Source organism: Gymnoscopelus microlampas (genome assembly GCF_963454915.1).
Source record: "Gymnoscopelus microlampas genome assembly, chromosome: 3".
In the NCBI taxonomy this organism is placed as follows: domain Eukaryota; kingdom Metazoa; phylum Chordata; class Actinopteri; order Myctophiformes; family Myctophidae; genus Gymnoscopelus; species Gymnoscopelus microlampas.
Window position 1 is genome coordinate 7,743,598 of NC_139940.1, and position 11,614 is coordinate 7,755,211.

General features: G+C 39.7%; 1 protein-coding gene across 1 annotated transcript; it reads left to right on the plus strand.

Moving 5' to 3' along the window:
* Positions 1-265: 265 nt before the first annotated feature.
* Positions 266-8,211, plus strand: tmem147 (transmembrane protein 147). The gene is made up of 8 exons (XM_084053818.1): positions 266-377; positions 2,109-2,230; positions 3,442-3,511; positions 4,089-4,154; positions 4,586-4,722; positions 5,427-5,511; positions 5,642-5,763; positions 7,166-8,211. Exons 2-8 carry the CDS (start codon positions 2,154-2,156, stop codon positions 7,284-7,286), a joined length of 678 nt encoding a protein of 225 aa, XP_083909944.1. The 5' UTR covers positions 266-377; positions 2,109-2,153; the 3' UTR covers positions 7,287-8,211.
* The last annotated feature ends 3,403 nt before the right edge of the window (positions 8,212-11,614 follow it).

Below are 11,614 nucleotides of genomic sequence, written 5' to 3' on the forward strand. Positions count from 1 at the left end.
TCATGATTTAACACTGTCAGGTCTCTTAGGGAAAGCAGCAGGGAAAATATATGATAACATCATTAGATACATAAGGGAACCCCAGTTTAGTCAATAGAATATAGAGTTTTATTTGTATTTATTGGTTTACTGTACATGTCCAGTTCACAATTCAGTCCAGCTGGTGGCGGTAATTCTCCTTAAATGGTTGCCAACTGCCAAAAAACACGAAAGAAGAAGAAGAAAAAAGAAGAACCCCTTTGGCGGAACTATTGATCGATAATATTTTCATCGGACGTATTACACCGTCGGACCGGGTCTACTTCCGGCCCGGTTCTCATGCATTGAACCTAGCAGTTAGCATCCAGCTAGCATCCATCCATCCGCACAGCCGCTCCGTAAGTAACGAGAACACTTTCCATTAAACCTACCTTATATACATCAACCCCCACTAGACCCTGCAGACTGAAACGTGTCTGTTTATTAATGCAGCCAACGATTAAGAAACATTACGTGTTTTTAGTCAAGGTTCAGACAGTGTAGTTAGCAGCACAGCTAACTGCTAAAGCTAGCAGTTGACAGGTGACTGTTTGCACTGTAATCCAGTGAGGACAGATCTGATCTGCACTTCATTCACATGGAATAGAACAGCATGGTTCTCAAACCTTTTCATGTCAAGGACCTCCAAATTGACACTTATTAGCCCGCGGACCCCCATTTGAAAAGATATGCCAGATAGGACCCCCATAAGAGAAGATTTTTTACAGCTCTATAGCAGTGATTCTCAACCATTTTCATGTCAAGGACCCCCAGTTTGACATGCATTAGGGCTACAGACCCCCATTTAATGGCATTTCTATCACTTGGACCTCAATTTATATTGTAAAATCTATGTCAATTCAACTCTGAGAGTGTACAAATGGAACCAAATGGACCCGTTAGGGTCCATTTGGTTCCATTTGTACACTCTCAGAGTTACAGACCCATAAGGGTCCATGTTTGGTTCCATTTGTACACTCTCAGAGTTACAGACCCATAAGGGTCCATTTGGTTCCATTTGTACACTCTGAGTTACAAACCCATAAGGGTCCATTTGGTTCCATTTGTACACTCTCAGAGTTACAGACCAATAAGGGTCCATTTGGTGCCTAATCTATCATTTAGCTGGGGACCCCCTGGAACTCCCTCAAGGACCCCTGGGGGTCCCCGGACCCCACTTTGAGAACCAATGGAATAGAAGAGCGTATTAAATACAATCAATCTAACTCTAGGCCTGTCACGATTATTACATATTCGCCCAATCGCAATTATTTGAGATAATCGTCATAATCGTTTCCATGTCGAAAAATGTTCATATATTTTCATTTACATTTAAAAATAAGAAACAGTGGAAATTAGCAGAGATCTGCTTTTCCCACTATTAATAATTCTTTGAAAGTATGACGTTTCTTAACATGTCAGTCATTTCTTTGTATGTTTAGGTTATAATTGTCACGTCTGCACCTGTGCAACTTCAAAGCCTAAACAGAAATGTATTTCTTATTCATATGTTCCAGAAGAAAAAAAAAACACACACAATGACATCGTTAGTCGCAATTGTTTGTGTGACAATGAATCGTCAAGTGTATGTCATTATCGTGGTAGCCCATGTTTGTTGGATTGGTTTGATTGACATCTTTGTGACAACAAAATGCAAAAAGTACATGATCTGTCAAAAGGTTTAAAACACTAAAGCTCTAGAAATTACACTGGTACTTTTACTGGTCCGCCTGGGGAGCCAGACCCCTGGTTGTCCCAGGTACGATTCCGGGCCATGACAGCAATGTGTCGATGTGTGTTTCCTTGAGCAAGACTCTTCACCCCTAATTGCTCCCCGGGCGCCAATGGAGGGAGAAGGCTGCCCACTGCTCCTAGTTGTTATAGGATGGGTTAAAAGCAGAGGACGAATTTCACGCTATATGCATATATATATATATATACATATATACACATAATGTGACAGAATAACACCCCAAAGGAGTGGGGACTATTCTATTCTATTCTATCTATTACTGAAGTGTATAGTCAGTTACTGAATACTAATGTAAAAAAAAATCAGAATGTTTTAGTTGTGATCTTCTCTTTTCCAGGGTGCTGAATTTTCCTTCCCTGGCTGTTGATTGGTGACTGACATCATGACGCTGTTTCACTTTGGGAACTGCTTCGCCTTGGCTTACTTCCCATACTTCATCACATACAAGTGCAGTGGCCTGTAAGTGTTTGCTGGTGACACTGATGTTCACTGTAAACTGACCGTGACTTTCCAGCCACTTTTCATTGTCCCATAGGGTGAAAGTTCATTTTCAGTGTGCTTTATTGGCAAGAAGGTTGAGTGCAATGTTGTCAAACCATTCAGTGAAAAGATGGTATATAAATATGTGACATTTATAAATGACATTAAAACAATATAGATTAGCCACTTAAGCCCTATAAACTTTGTCATACGACAATAGCAAACATAGCCGATCTACAAGCTCACAACGTGTCACTTTGCGACGTGTTGTGAGCTTGTAGATGTGCTATTTTGCCTATTTCGGAAATTCTTTAAAATAATATGAAATACTTGGAAAATGTGTGTATAGGGAATATGGATGCATGGGTTCATGTGGTTAACCCTTTTAAGACCTGGAACGCATCTCTGTCACTTTAGATTTCTTTGGCTATTCAAAAATAGCAGATCTACAAGCTCATAGCGCGGCACCGAGCTTGTAGATCTGCTATTTTTGAAAAATCTTGAAAAAACATTTTTTTTTTTTTTTTTTTCAAAAAACTTTTAGGATTTAGAAAACATTTTTAAGAATTGCCTCAGGTCTTAATGGGCTAAAAGATATGAGATAAGACTCATTTCCTTAGTCTGTACCTTGTGTTATGTTATGTTGTGTTATACCCCTGTACAACCAGAGGATGAAGTGTCTCTTGCTAATCTGCTTTGTGTTGTAAGAGATTTGGGAGGGGGTCCGTGCCTCCGCGGTTAGGCAATCCTCTTAGTGCTGTGTTGGGGGGGGGGGGGGCATGTATAGGAGTAAGACTTAAGATATGTGGATACAGTATGTGTGGACTGGTGCTTTTAGTTTAAAGGAGTAGTTCACCGAAAAAATGACTTATTTTCTATCAATTACACACCCCATGAAGCATTGAATTCAAGATTTTTTTGTTTTTGTCACATTCCTGAGCCAATAATTTGATAATAATAAAGATGCTAATGTATCCGGTAGGAGACACAAAGGAGACTCTTTGTGTCTCCTACCGGAGAGACCGCCGGTTATCAAATTATTGGCTTAGGAATACGATAAAAACGAAAACATCTCCATGAATTCAATGCTTCATGGGGTGTGTAATTGATAGGAAATAAGTCATGTTTTGGGTGAACTACTCCTTTAATGGCCTTGTATTGTATGTAATTGTGTGTGTGTGTGTGTTCAGTTCAGAATACAATGCGTTCTGGAGGTGTGTCCAGGCTGGAGCCACCTACCTATTCGTACAGCTCTGTAAGGTGAGTGAACTGTGATATATCTATATTATTATGATTATTTCTGTATTTTCATGCTTGAATTTCTGCCTTGAAAGTATGTACAAACTTAACTTAGAGAGTGAGAGAGTTGGGAAGATAAAGAAAGAGAAAGCAGCCAGTTTTATTATAATTCTTTACTTAAGATTGAAAGTCTCAAACATTGGATCCATTAGACCCCATCTGGCAACTATTTATTTTGATTAGTTGCTTAATTTATAACACGGTAGTAAAATGATATAATAAAATACATAATGCTGATAATTGCTCTCCACAATTCATCGGAACTCATACAGACAATATTGAAATTGTTTAATTATGTTCATCCAGCTGCCAAGGACATAATTATTTTATAATAGTAGTAAAACAAAGACAAACTTTGTTTCATTGCAGATGTGAGTAGCAAACATTAGTATTAACCTGATATATCTTCAAACAATTATTCAAACAAGTACATTTTGTTTGATACATTTTGTCTTGATGGATGAATCAATAATTTGATGAAAGTTTCACCCCTATTTGTTTGGATTAAAACCCATGTGTGTGTGTGTGTGTGTTCCAGATGCTTTTCCTTGCTACGTTCTTCCCCACATGGGAAGGTGGAGCCGGGGTTTATGACTTTGTCGGGGTGAGTTAAGATCACAATGCAGCTTACATTACTTACACCTAATAGTCAACGCTTCAATCATTTGTTGGATCAAAAATGCAGTATATCGTTGTCGGGTGGAAACCGAAATGTCCAAAATCGTCACTTTTCAGGAAATGGAATGGAAAATGTGAGAAGTAGTGAAAATAGCAGATCTACAAGCTCACAACGTGTCGCGATGCTTTTAGTTCAGCTATTTTCACTGCTTTAGCTTGACACTCTTGTACAATGGAGTAGGGTATTAAGTGACGAAAATATGGAAACATGGAGATACAAGGTTTCTGCTTGACCGCAACGATTTAATGCACACTTTGGGGAAAAGGGTATATGGTGTATGTATGTTGTGCGTTTTAATGTGTGCGTCTGTATACGTTTTTGCATATTGTAAATGTTTCCCTGTATCTGTGTTCCAGGAGTTCATGAAGGCGACAGTGGACCTAGCAGACCTGTTGGGGCTTCATCTGGTCATGTCTCGCAACGCCGGGAAAGGAGAATATAAGATCATGGTGGCGGCGATGGGCTGGGCCACGGCAGAGCTGGTCATGTCCAGGTACACTCACACTGCTGTACACACAGATGGATGAAACACACTACGTTTGTCTGTCACTTATCGTTTCACATTCCATTTGAATAACTGAATGGAGGTGTGGTAGTTCGGTTATCATATTCTGTGGATACGTTAGGGTGGTTTCAACTATTGATGCGCGGAAAAGTAAGGTTGTACATTTAGCCTCTGTAAAAACACATAATCTCTCTGTCATCATCGCTCCATAAAGAATACATTCTCAATTCACTTTTGATGGCTACAACATCTCTGTGAACGGGGGACTGACGACTATTTCAAAAGAATTCCTAGACATGTGGTCTGAAACATTGTACAACATACAGAGTTCCATTGAGATCCATTGTAAAATCCTGCCTTTTTTGTGTACCACTAATCTACACAGTAAACTCCTCATGGGTCCATTTGGTTCTATTAGTACACTTTTAGCTGGGGACCCCCTGGAACCCCCCAAAAGACCCCTGGGGGTCCCCGAAACCCACGTTGAGTACCAGTCTGTTATTCGACATGATCAAGAGGTTCTGGGGGACACTGAGAACATTATCCTCTGCAACCTTCTAAAACATTTTCTTTTCCTTTTGTTTGTTTGTTTTTGTCATTTTTACTTGCTCCAGTAGGTCTATGTCAATGGAAGATATTATGGTATGGTACATCTCATCTCTTATCTCCCTCTCTCCCTCTCTCTCTTCCAGGTGTCTTCCTCTGTGGGTGGGAGCCAGAGGGATTGAGTTTGACTGGAAGTACATTCAGATGAGCTTTGATTCCAACATAAGTCTGGTATGAGCCTGTTCACTGCTAGCCCTCTCAACTCCCCAGATCCATTTTATATAAATATAATTTAGTGAAATCATGTAATTCAACCAGTTTTATGTCATAGGATGCTAATGGTTCGTTTGTGTGTGTGTAGATCCATTATATCGCCATGGCAGCAGTGGTGTGGATGTTCACACGATACGACCTTCCAAAGACCTTCAGGCTGCCCGTCACTGTGCTGCTGGGTCTCTGTGTGTACAAGGCCTTCCTGATGGAGTAAGTGTTTCATACAGTACACACATAGCTACATTATAATCCAGCGTATAGAGTGCACTGATACTGGTGTGGTGTATCGGGTCAATAACAATGACCATACAGTACTTGTAGTTGAAGACCACTGATGCTGTGATCCATTGACCTACTTTTGTTTTCCATGTCCAAATTATCTGTGATTATGGAGTATCTTTAACCACTTACACTTAAAGGACAACTTTGTTTTTTTACAACCAAGGTTTATATTATAGCTTGTAATGAAAGTAAATAAAAGATGAGTGTTATTTTTTTCTTTCTATAGTTTTAGCAATTTTCGCGATACTTTTTACAGTGGGCGGGGGCATAATGTCCGGTGGCTAAGTATGCCTTTTTTCCACAGTAAAAGAGGTCCTGTGGTCTTTGATGGCCAGATGTGAGTTATTGGGGGCTAGAAGAGCTACTGTAAATAATACTGAAGAAAACGCCGGGTTATTGTGTTAAAAAAATACATATTTAGCCACCGGACAGAATTTCCCCGCCCACTGTAAAAAATATCGCGAAAATTGCTAAAACTATAGAGAGCAGTAAATTAAAAAATGTTAACACTCATCTTTTATTTACTTTAATTACAATCTAAAACATAAACCTTGGTTGTAAAAAAACAAAGTTGTCCTTTAATTGACTGAATATTTAATACAATTATTTTGGTGGACGCCTTACACCAGTAAATTTCATTGTGCTAGAGAACTGTGTGCTGTCAAGGGTAACAAAACATGAATACAGCAATTTCACTTCCCCTATATTAATTAAGCTGTATGTACACCAGTACAACAGTAGATGGCAGTGAACACAGTGTAACCAGATGGAGTCTAATGGATCTAGAGAGAGACTCTTTTGACTGTTTGCCTGTTTTCTGTCTTTATCGTTCCTTGTTTCTCTCTGGGCCTCAGAGTTAAGTTTTATTGTACATGTTGTCAAAGCAGAAAATAAAGGCTTTAAAAATCAGATAAAATGCACCAAATGGATATCATAAATATTCACATTAGCATAGTTGTGTACTCATGATTATATCAATACTTATGCATTTATATAGTATTAGACACAGTTACCGTATCCTTTTCATGGCATGACTGCAGATGGCTAGTGTGTGTGTGGGTGTGTGTGTCAGGGCCCGGTTAGCGCCAAGCCTCACACTGCCAGTAGGCCACAGAAGTACCTCCACTAATTTGTTTTCACATAAGTTTTATACTTTTTACAATTTTTAACTTTAATTTTGTAGTGAAGTCAATGAGGCTCTGATTGGACTGAACATACTGCAGTAGATACATGTAATCATTTTCCAGCATGGAAAGTAGACTTGTAGTGAAATGTGGGACTAACCACACCATGCATTGACTCATATCGCTCGTCTTGTCTCTCTGTCCAGGTTATTCGTCCATGTCTTCCTGCTGGGCAGTTGGACAGCCTTGTTGGTGAAAGCTGTCCTCACCGGATCCATCTCTCTCTGCTCGCTGTTCCTCTTCGTCACTCTGGTCCACAGCAACTAAACACACCTCAAAAACCCCAGAGAAGACCGCTGGTTTCCAATCATGGACCATGGAGTGTACGCGCGTATTCATGTCTGCCCACATACACCAGCTGACCCCATTAATTAACACACCTTTTTAACGGGAGACTTTGAGAACCAGTCGGCGAAGTTAGCCGGTGTAGTGTTTGTATTGCAACCTGCATTCTGTACGCTCAGTGTGACACATGATTGGAGAGCATGGTTCTGTAGTGTCGTATGATGCTGTCTGTAACTGAAAATAGCAGATCTACAAACTCACAACGTGCCGTGATGTGAGCTTGTAGATAACATTTTTTGGCGCAGAACACCGTCGTACGATGGAGCATAAATTTAAGCATTACTCAGGATGTGTGCTGACATCACAGGTTGCTGTTTTTTTTGGGGGGGGGACAAAATATGACTTGCTCCCCAACAGAGCGTATGAAATTTGTCTTTTTTATAACTTATATTTCTTTTCACTTTTCAGAATGTTTTCCCAAAATCTGTGTGTGATAATAGTGGAGAAATCAGTTATTAGTTAAGTTGATGATAAAATGAAAACGGGCAGCAGTTGTTCCTTTTGAACAGTAGGCCTACTTATAATTATGATCTATCCTGTAAAAGAAAAAGGAAACAATGGGTGGCCTCTCCAAAACTGTCAGTATTTCATGAATTGAGAGTTTGGAGAAAATGAGCCCACCTTTTACACATGTACATCCTCTTGTATTTTTTATATTTTAGCATCAAAGGCATTTGAATGCATTGTTTGCCATGATCCCATGTTCATGTGCCATTGTCTACAACAATAAGCTTTCTGCTTAAAACTAAAACAAGGAAAATATTAATTTAAGAGTGAATGAGTCTTGTATAAATGAGGACAGGTCGGAAGTGTCTTCTAGAACTTAATAAATATCTGTTTGTGTTAACCTTGTTGTTGAAGGTAATTTTTGACCAGTAGCTGTACTTTATATTGACATGTCATACTGTAAGTTTCACACAGAGAAACGATAGACTGGTAAATTACACTACAGGTTTCCTGACAGCACTTTTTCTTTTATCCTCAAAACAGGTATTTACTAATGTTTTTAATTTGCGTCCCTATTTTGTCAAATAGTGAAAATGTCAAATTCTTCTAGAAAATAGCACATCTACAAGCTCAATGCGAACCATTGTGAGGGTGTAGATCGGCTATTTTTGCAGCGTGACCTCGTACGACGAAGTATAGAATAGGGCTTCAGTGGTTAAACCAGTTGAGTCTTGCTGTGAAATGGACCATGAGAGATTGTTTCCGTCAGCCAGCTGCTACTGTATGTTCATTATGTTATTCCGCCTGGCTGACATGCTGTGTACTCTGCAAGGTGTTAACGCCTAGGGGTCTGAGAGAGCAACACAAAACAAGAGACTGATAATATATATTTAATGCAAGAACTGCAATGTATTTTTACACACAGTGAGAACATAATTACAATGGCAGCATAACCAGTTTAATTCTGTTAGTCATAGGTCAACTGTAGAAGACTGCTGGGGTTGTGATATACTGTGTGTGTATATATATATATATATATTTTTAATGAAAAGTGTTAAATAGCTCTATATTACCATAGCTATAGTGTTCACTAGCAGGGGTCTCTCCATCTCTTTTAAGTAAACAGAAAAAAACATTTTCAGGTCAGGATACCAATTTGTTCCACTCAGGAGAAATAAGTGATTGATTGATGTACTTTGGGGCAGTCAGTGACTCAGGGGTAGAGTGGCCTGGTAGAGTGAACTGGATACCGCAAGGAAACCACAGTTCGATCCTGGGCTGGGGGGCTCCCCCAGAGTTAGTGTCGAAGTGTCCTTGAGCAAGACACTGAACCCATAATTGCTCCCGATGAGCAGGTTGGTGCCTTGTATGGTTTTCTCCGCCATCAGTGTATGAATGTGTGTGTGAATGGGTGAATGTAATGCACAATCTATGTAAAGCGCTTTGGATAAAAGCGCTATATAAATGCACCATTTACCATTTACTTTATTTAGTAAGACATGAGAACAACAGTACATGGAAGTACAAATTCACAATACAAGGTCTACTAAAGTGGGAGACTTGCTTATTTAAAATTAGATCCCCATGCACACAAATCATGATGACATATAAGAGACAGACAGATATACACACTACTATAGACCAATTATTTGTTTACTAACATTGAGACTGGACGCACAGGTGATTGTTTCACGCAATCAATTCCCAACCTGTTGTTTCGGGGTGCGCTGGTTTCAGCACACCCCAACCCCCTCTTCTGTGTTGGCTAGTGAGGCGCGTCCTAGCGATACCTGATAGAATCGGTTTCATTGCACGCATACTGGTTGCACGCATTCTGGTTCTTATCAGTGTGACGTCGTCTGTTAAGGGGTCTATACAGAACGTCATACAATCAGCTTACAGGTTACTGGTATGAGTGAAAAATATGTCCAGGAGAAGAAAAAAAAGGGGAGGGGGGGTGAGGGGGGGTAGGTTAAGACTTCGATGGGCCATTTTCAAATTGCAGCCTCCTGAAGGTGTATCTTTAGGGCAGTTTTGAAAGTGAGTAGGGTTTTACACTCCTTTACTCCTTTTGGTATAGGGCATTGCACATTTTTGTTGAGTAGCATGAGAACAAGTTCATTCCCTTTGTTGAGCCAAATCTGGGTTGAACATGATTCGTGGAGCTGCCTCTGGCAACTCAAACAGTATAGAGAAGTGAAATCGGAAGCGATGGAAATTGGAACTGGAACAATATAAAATGGAAGCTGAGATCTGTGGGGGTTCTCTCTCCTTGGCCTTCTGACCTGAAAATGTATTTTCTGTTTACTAACGAGCTGGAGGTGATACTGGACAAACTATAGCATGATTACTATGAAAACATAGAGCTTTAACCTTTTAAGAAACATTTAACTTATACACCCTTTAAGTTAAAAAATAAATATTGTCAGAAGAATGTTAATCCTGTAACAATTAACTTTTGACTGAACACATGCTGACTAACGGGGCTCTGGTAAAGCTTATTTTTTTGGTAAAGCTTATTTTTTTTTTATTTTTTATTATTTTATTTTTTATTAAAATTATTAACACAAACATGGAAAATATTCAGCCCAGCTGGAGAACATTCATGATGAATGACCTCTGCTCCCCAAAGAGCAAAGCTGCAATCCACAAGTTGTATCTCAATGTAAAAGTAGGAAGACCAACTCCTGCCACTACATATGTGCTAGGTATATTGTATCAGCATACTCTACCTGGTTAATAATAACGTTTTATTCATTAAAATAACTTCTGGATTGCAGCGTTAAGTCAATAACGCCACCCACCTGCATTTTCCCCGAGATTAAATCCTTCTGTTAATTCAACTCTGAGAGTATAAAAATGGACCAGAAAAGAAAAGGCAATTGTTTTGACTCTGAGTTAACCACGTGACCCCTGGTGTCCTTCTGGGGCGAACATTCTGCAAAAATAGATCTACAAGCTCAACACATCACATCATGATGCGTTGTGGACGTAGATTGGCTATTTGTGGCGAAGGTTTGGTGTAGAGGGAAAAAAGGAGCGGACCAAGTATAGAGCCCTGGTGGCATATATGTATTTAGGGTTTAAGTGGTTAAATTAACACTGAGGATTTTGCTGTGCATAAGAAGTTTTCTTCGTCAGGATGAATGGGCGTGTAGCGCCATCTGATTCTCATGCAAGATAACGGTTAATGACACAGGCTGTTGCCATTGAGGCTTCCTGGTGACTGGCCTGATCTAGCTCTCCCACCCTTCTTCTGTTACTGTTGAGATGAGATGAGCAAAGTCCACAGGGAGAGAGAGAGAAGATGAACTTTCATGAACTCACCTCCTGGGATGGAGAGATGGAGAGAGAGAGAGACCGAGACAGAGAGATGGTGTGAGGGAGGCGGGGAACAGGAATGTAAATGAGAAGGTACAGTGGGACGGATTCAATTCGATGAGACTTTATTATCCCAGAGGGATATTTCACAATCTGTTCAACATAGAAACACAACACAAGAACACTGTGAAAGAGAGGTGTTGAAAAGAATGCAGTCAGATAATATCATAAATAAAATCATCTTATACTTTGTTGTACAAAGTCACATGACAATACTGAAAATATCGAATCTGTCACAACGCATCGCATTGGCTATTTTCATTGTTTTAGAATGTTTTGGGGAATTGTGACTCTGTAATATTTTGTAACATTTTCACCTGTAATGGCATGCCCAAAGTAGGGAAACCAGGTTGAAAGTTGTTAACCTCAAATACGTTTTCCTAGAGTCTTTACTGAGCTTGTCTGCCGTATGGGACATTTCA

What these genes read in the sequence shown, in the direction of transcription:
- tmem147 (XM_084053818.1), top strand. Translation starts at nt 2,154, where the DNA reads ATGACGCTGTTTCACTTTGGGAACTGCTTCGCCTTGGCTTACTTCCCA. An exon ending in GCAGAGCTGGTCATGTCCAG is followed by an intron (nt 4,723 to 5,426) that starts GTACACTCACAC and finishes TCTCTCTTCCAG; the next exon opens with GTGTCTTCCTCTGTGGGTGG. An exon ending in TACAAGGCCTTCCTGATGGA is followed by an intron (nt 5,764 to 7,165) that starts GTAAGTGTTTCA and finishes CTCTCTGTCCAG; the next exon opens with GTTATTCGTCCATGTCTTCC.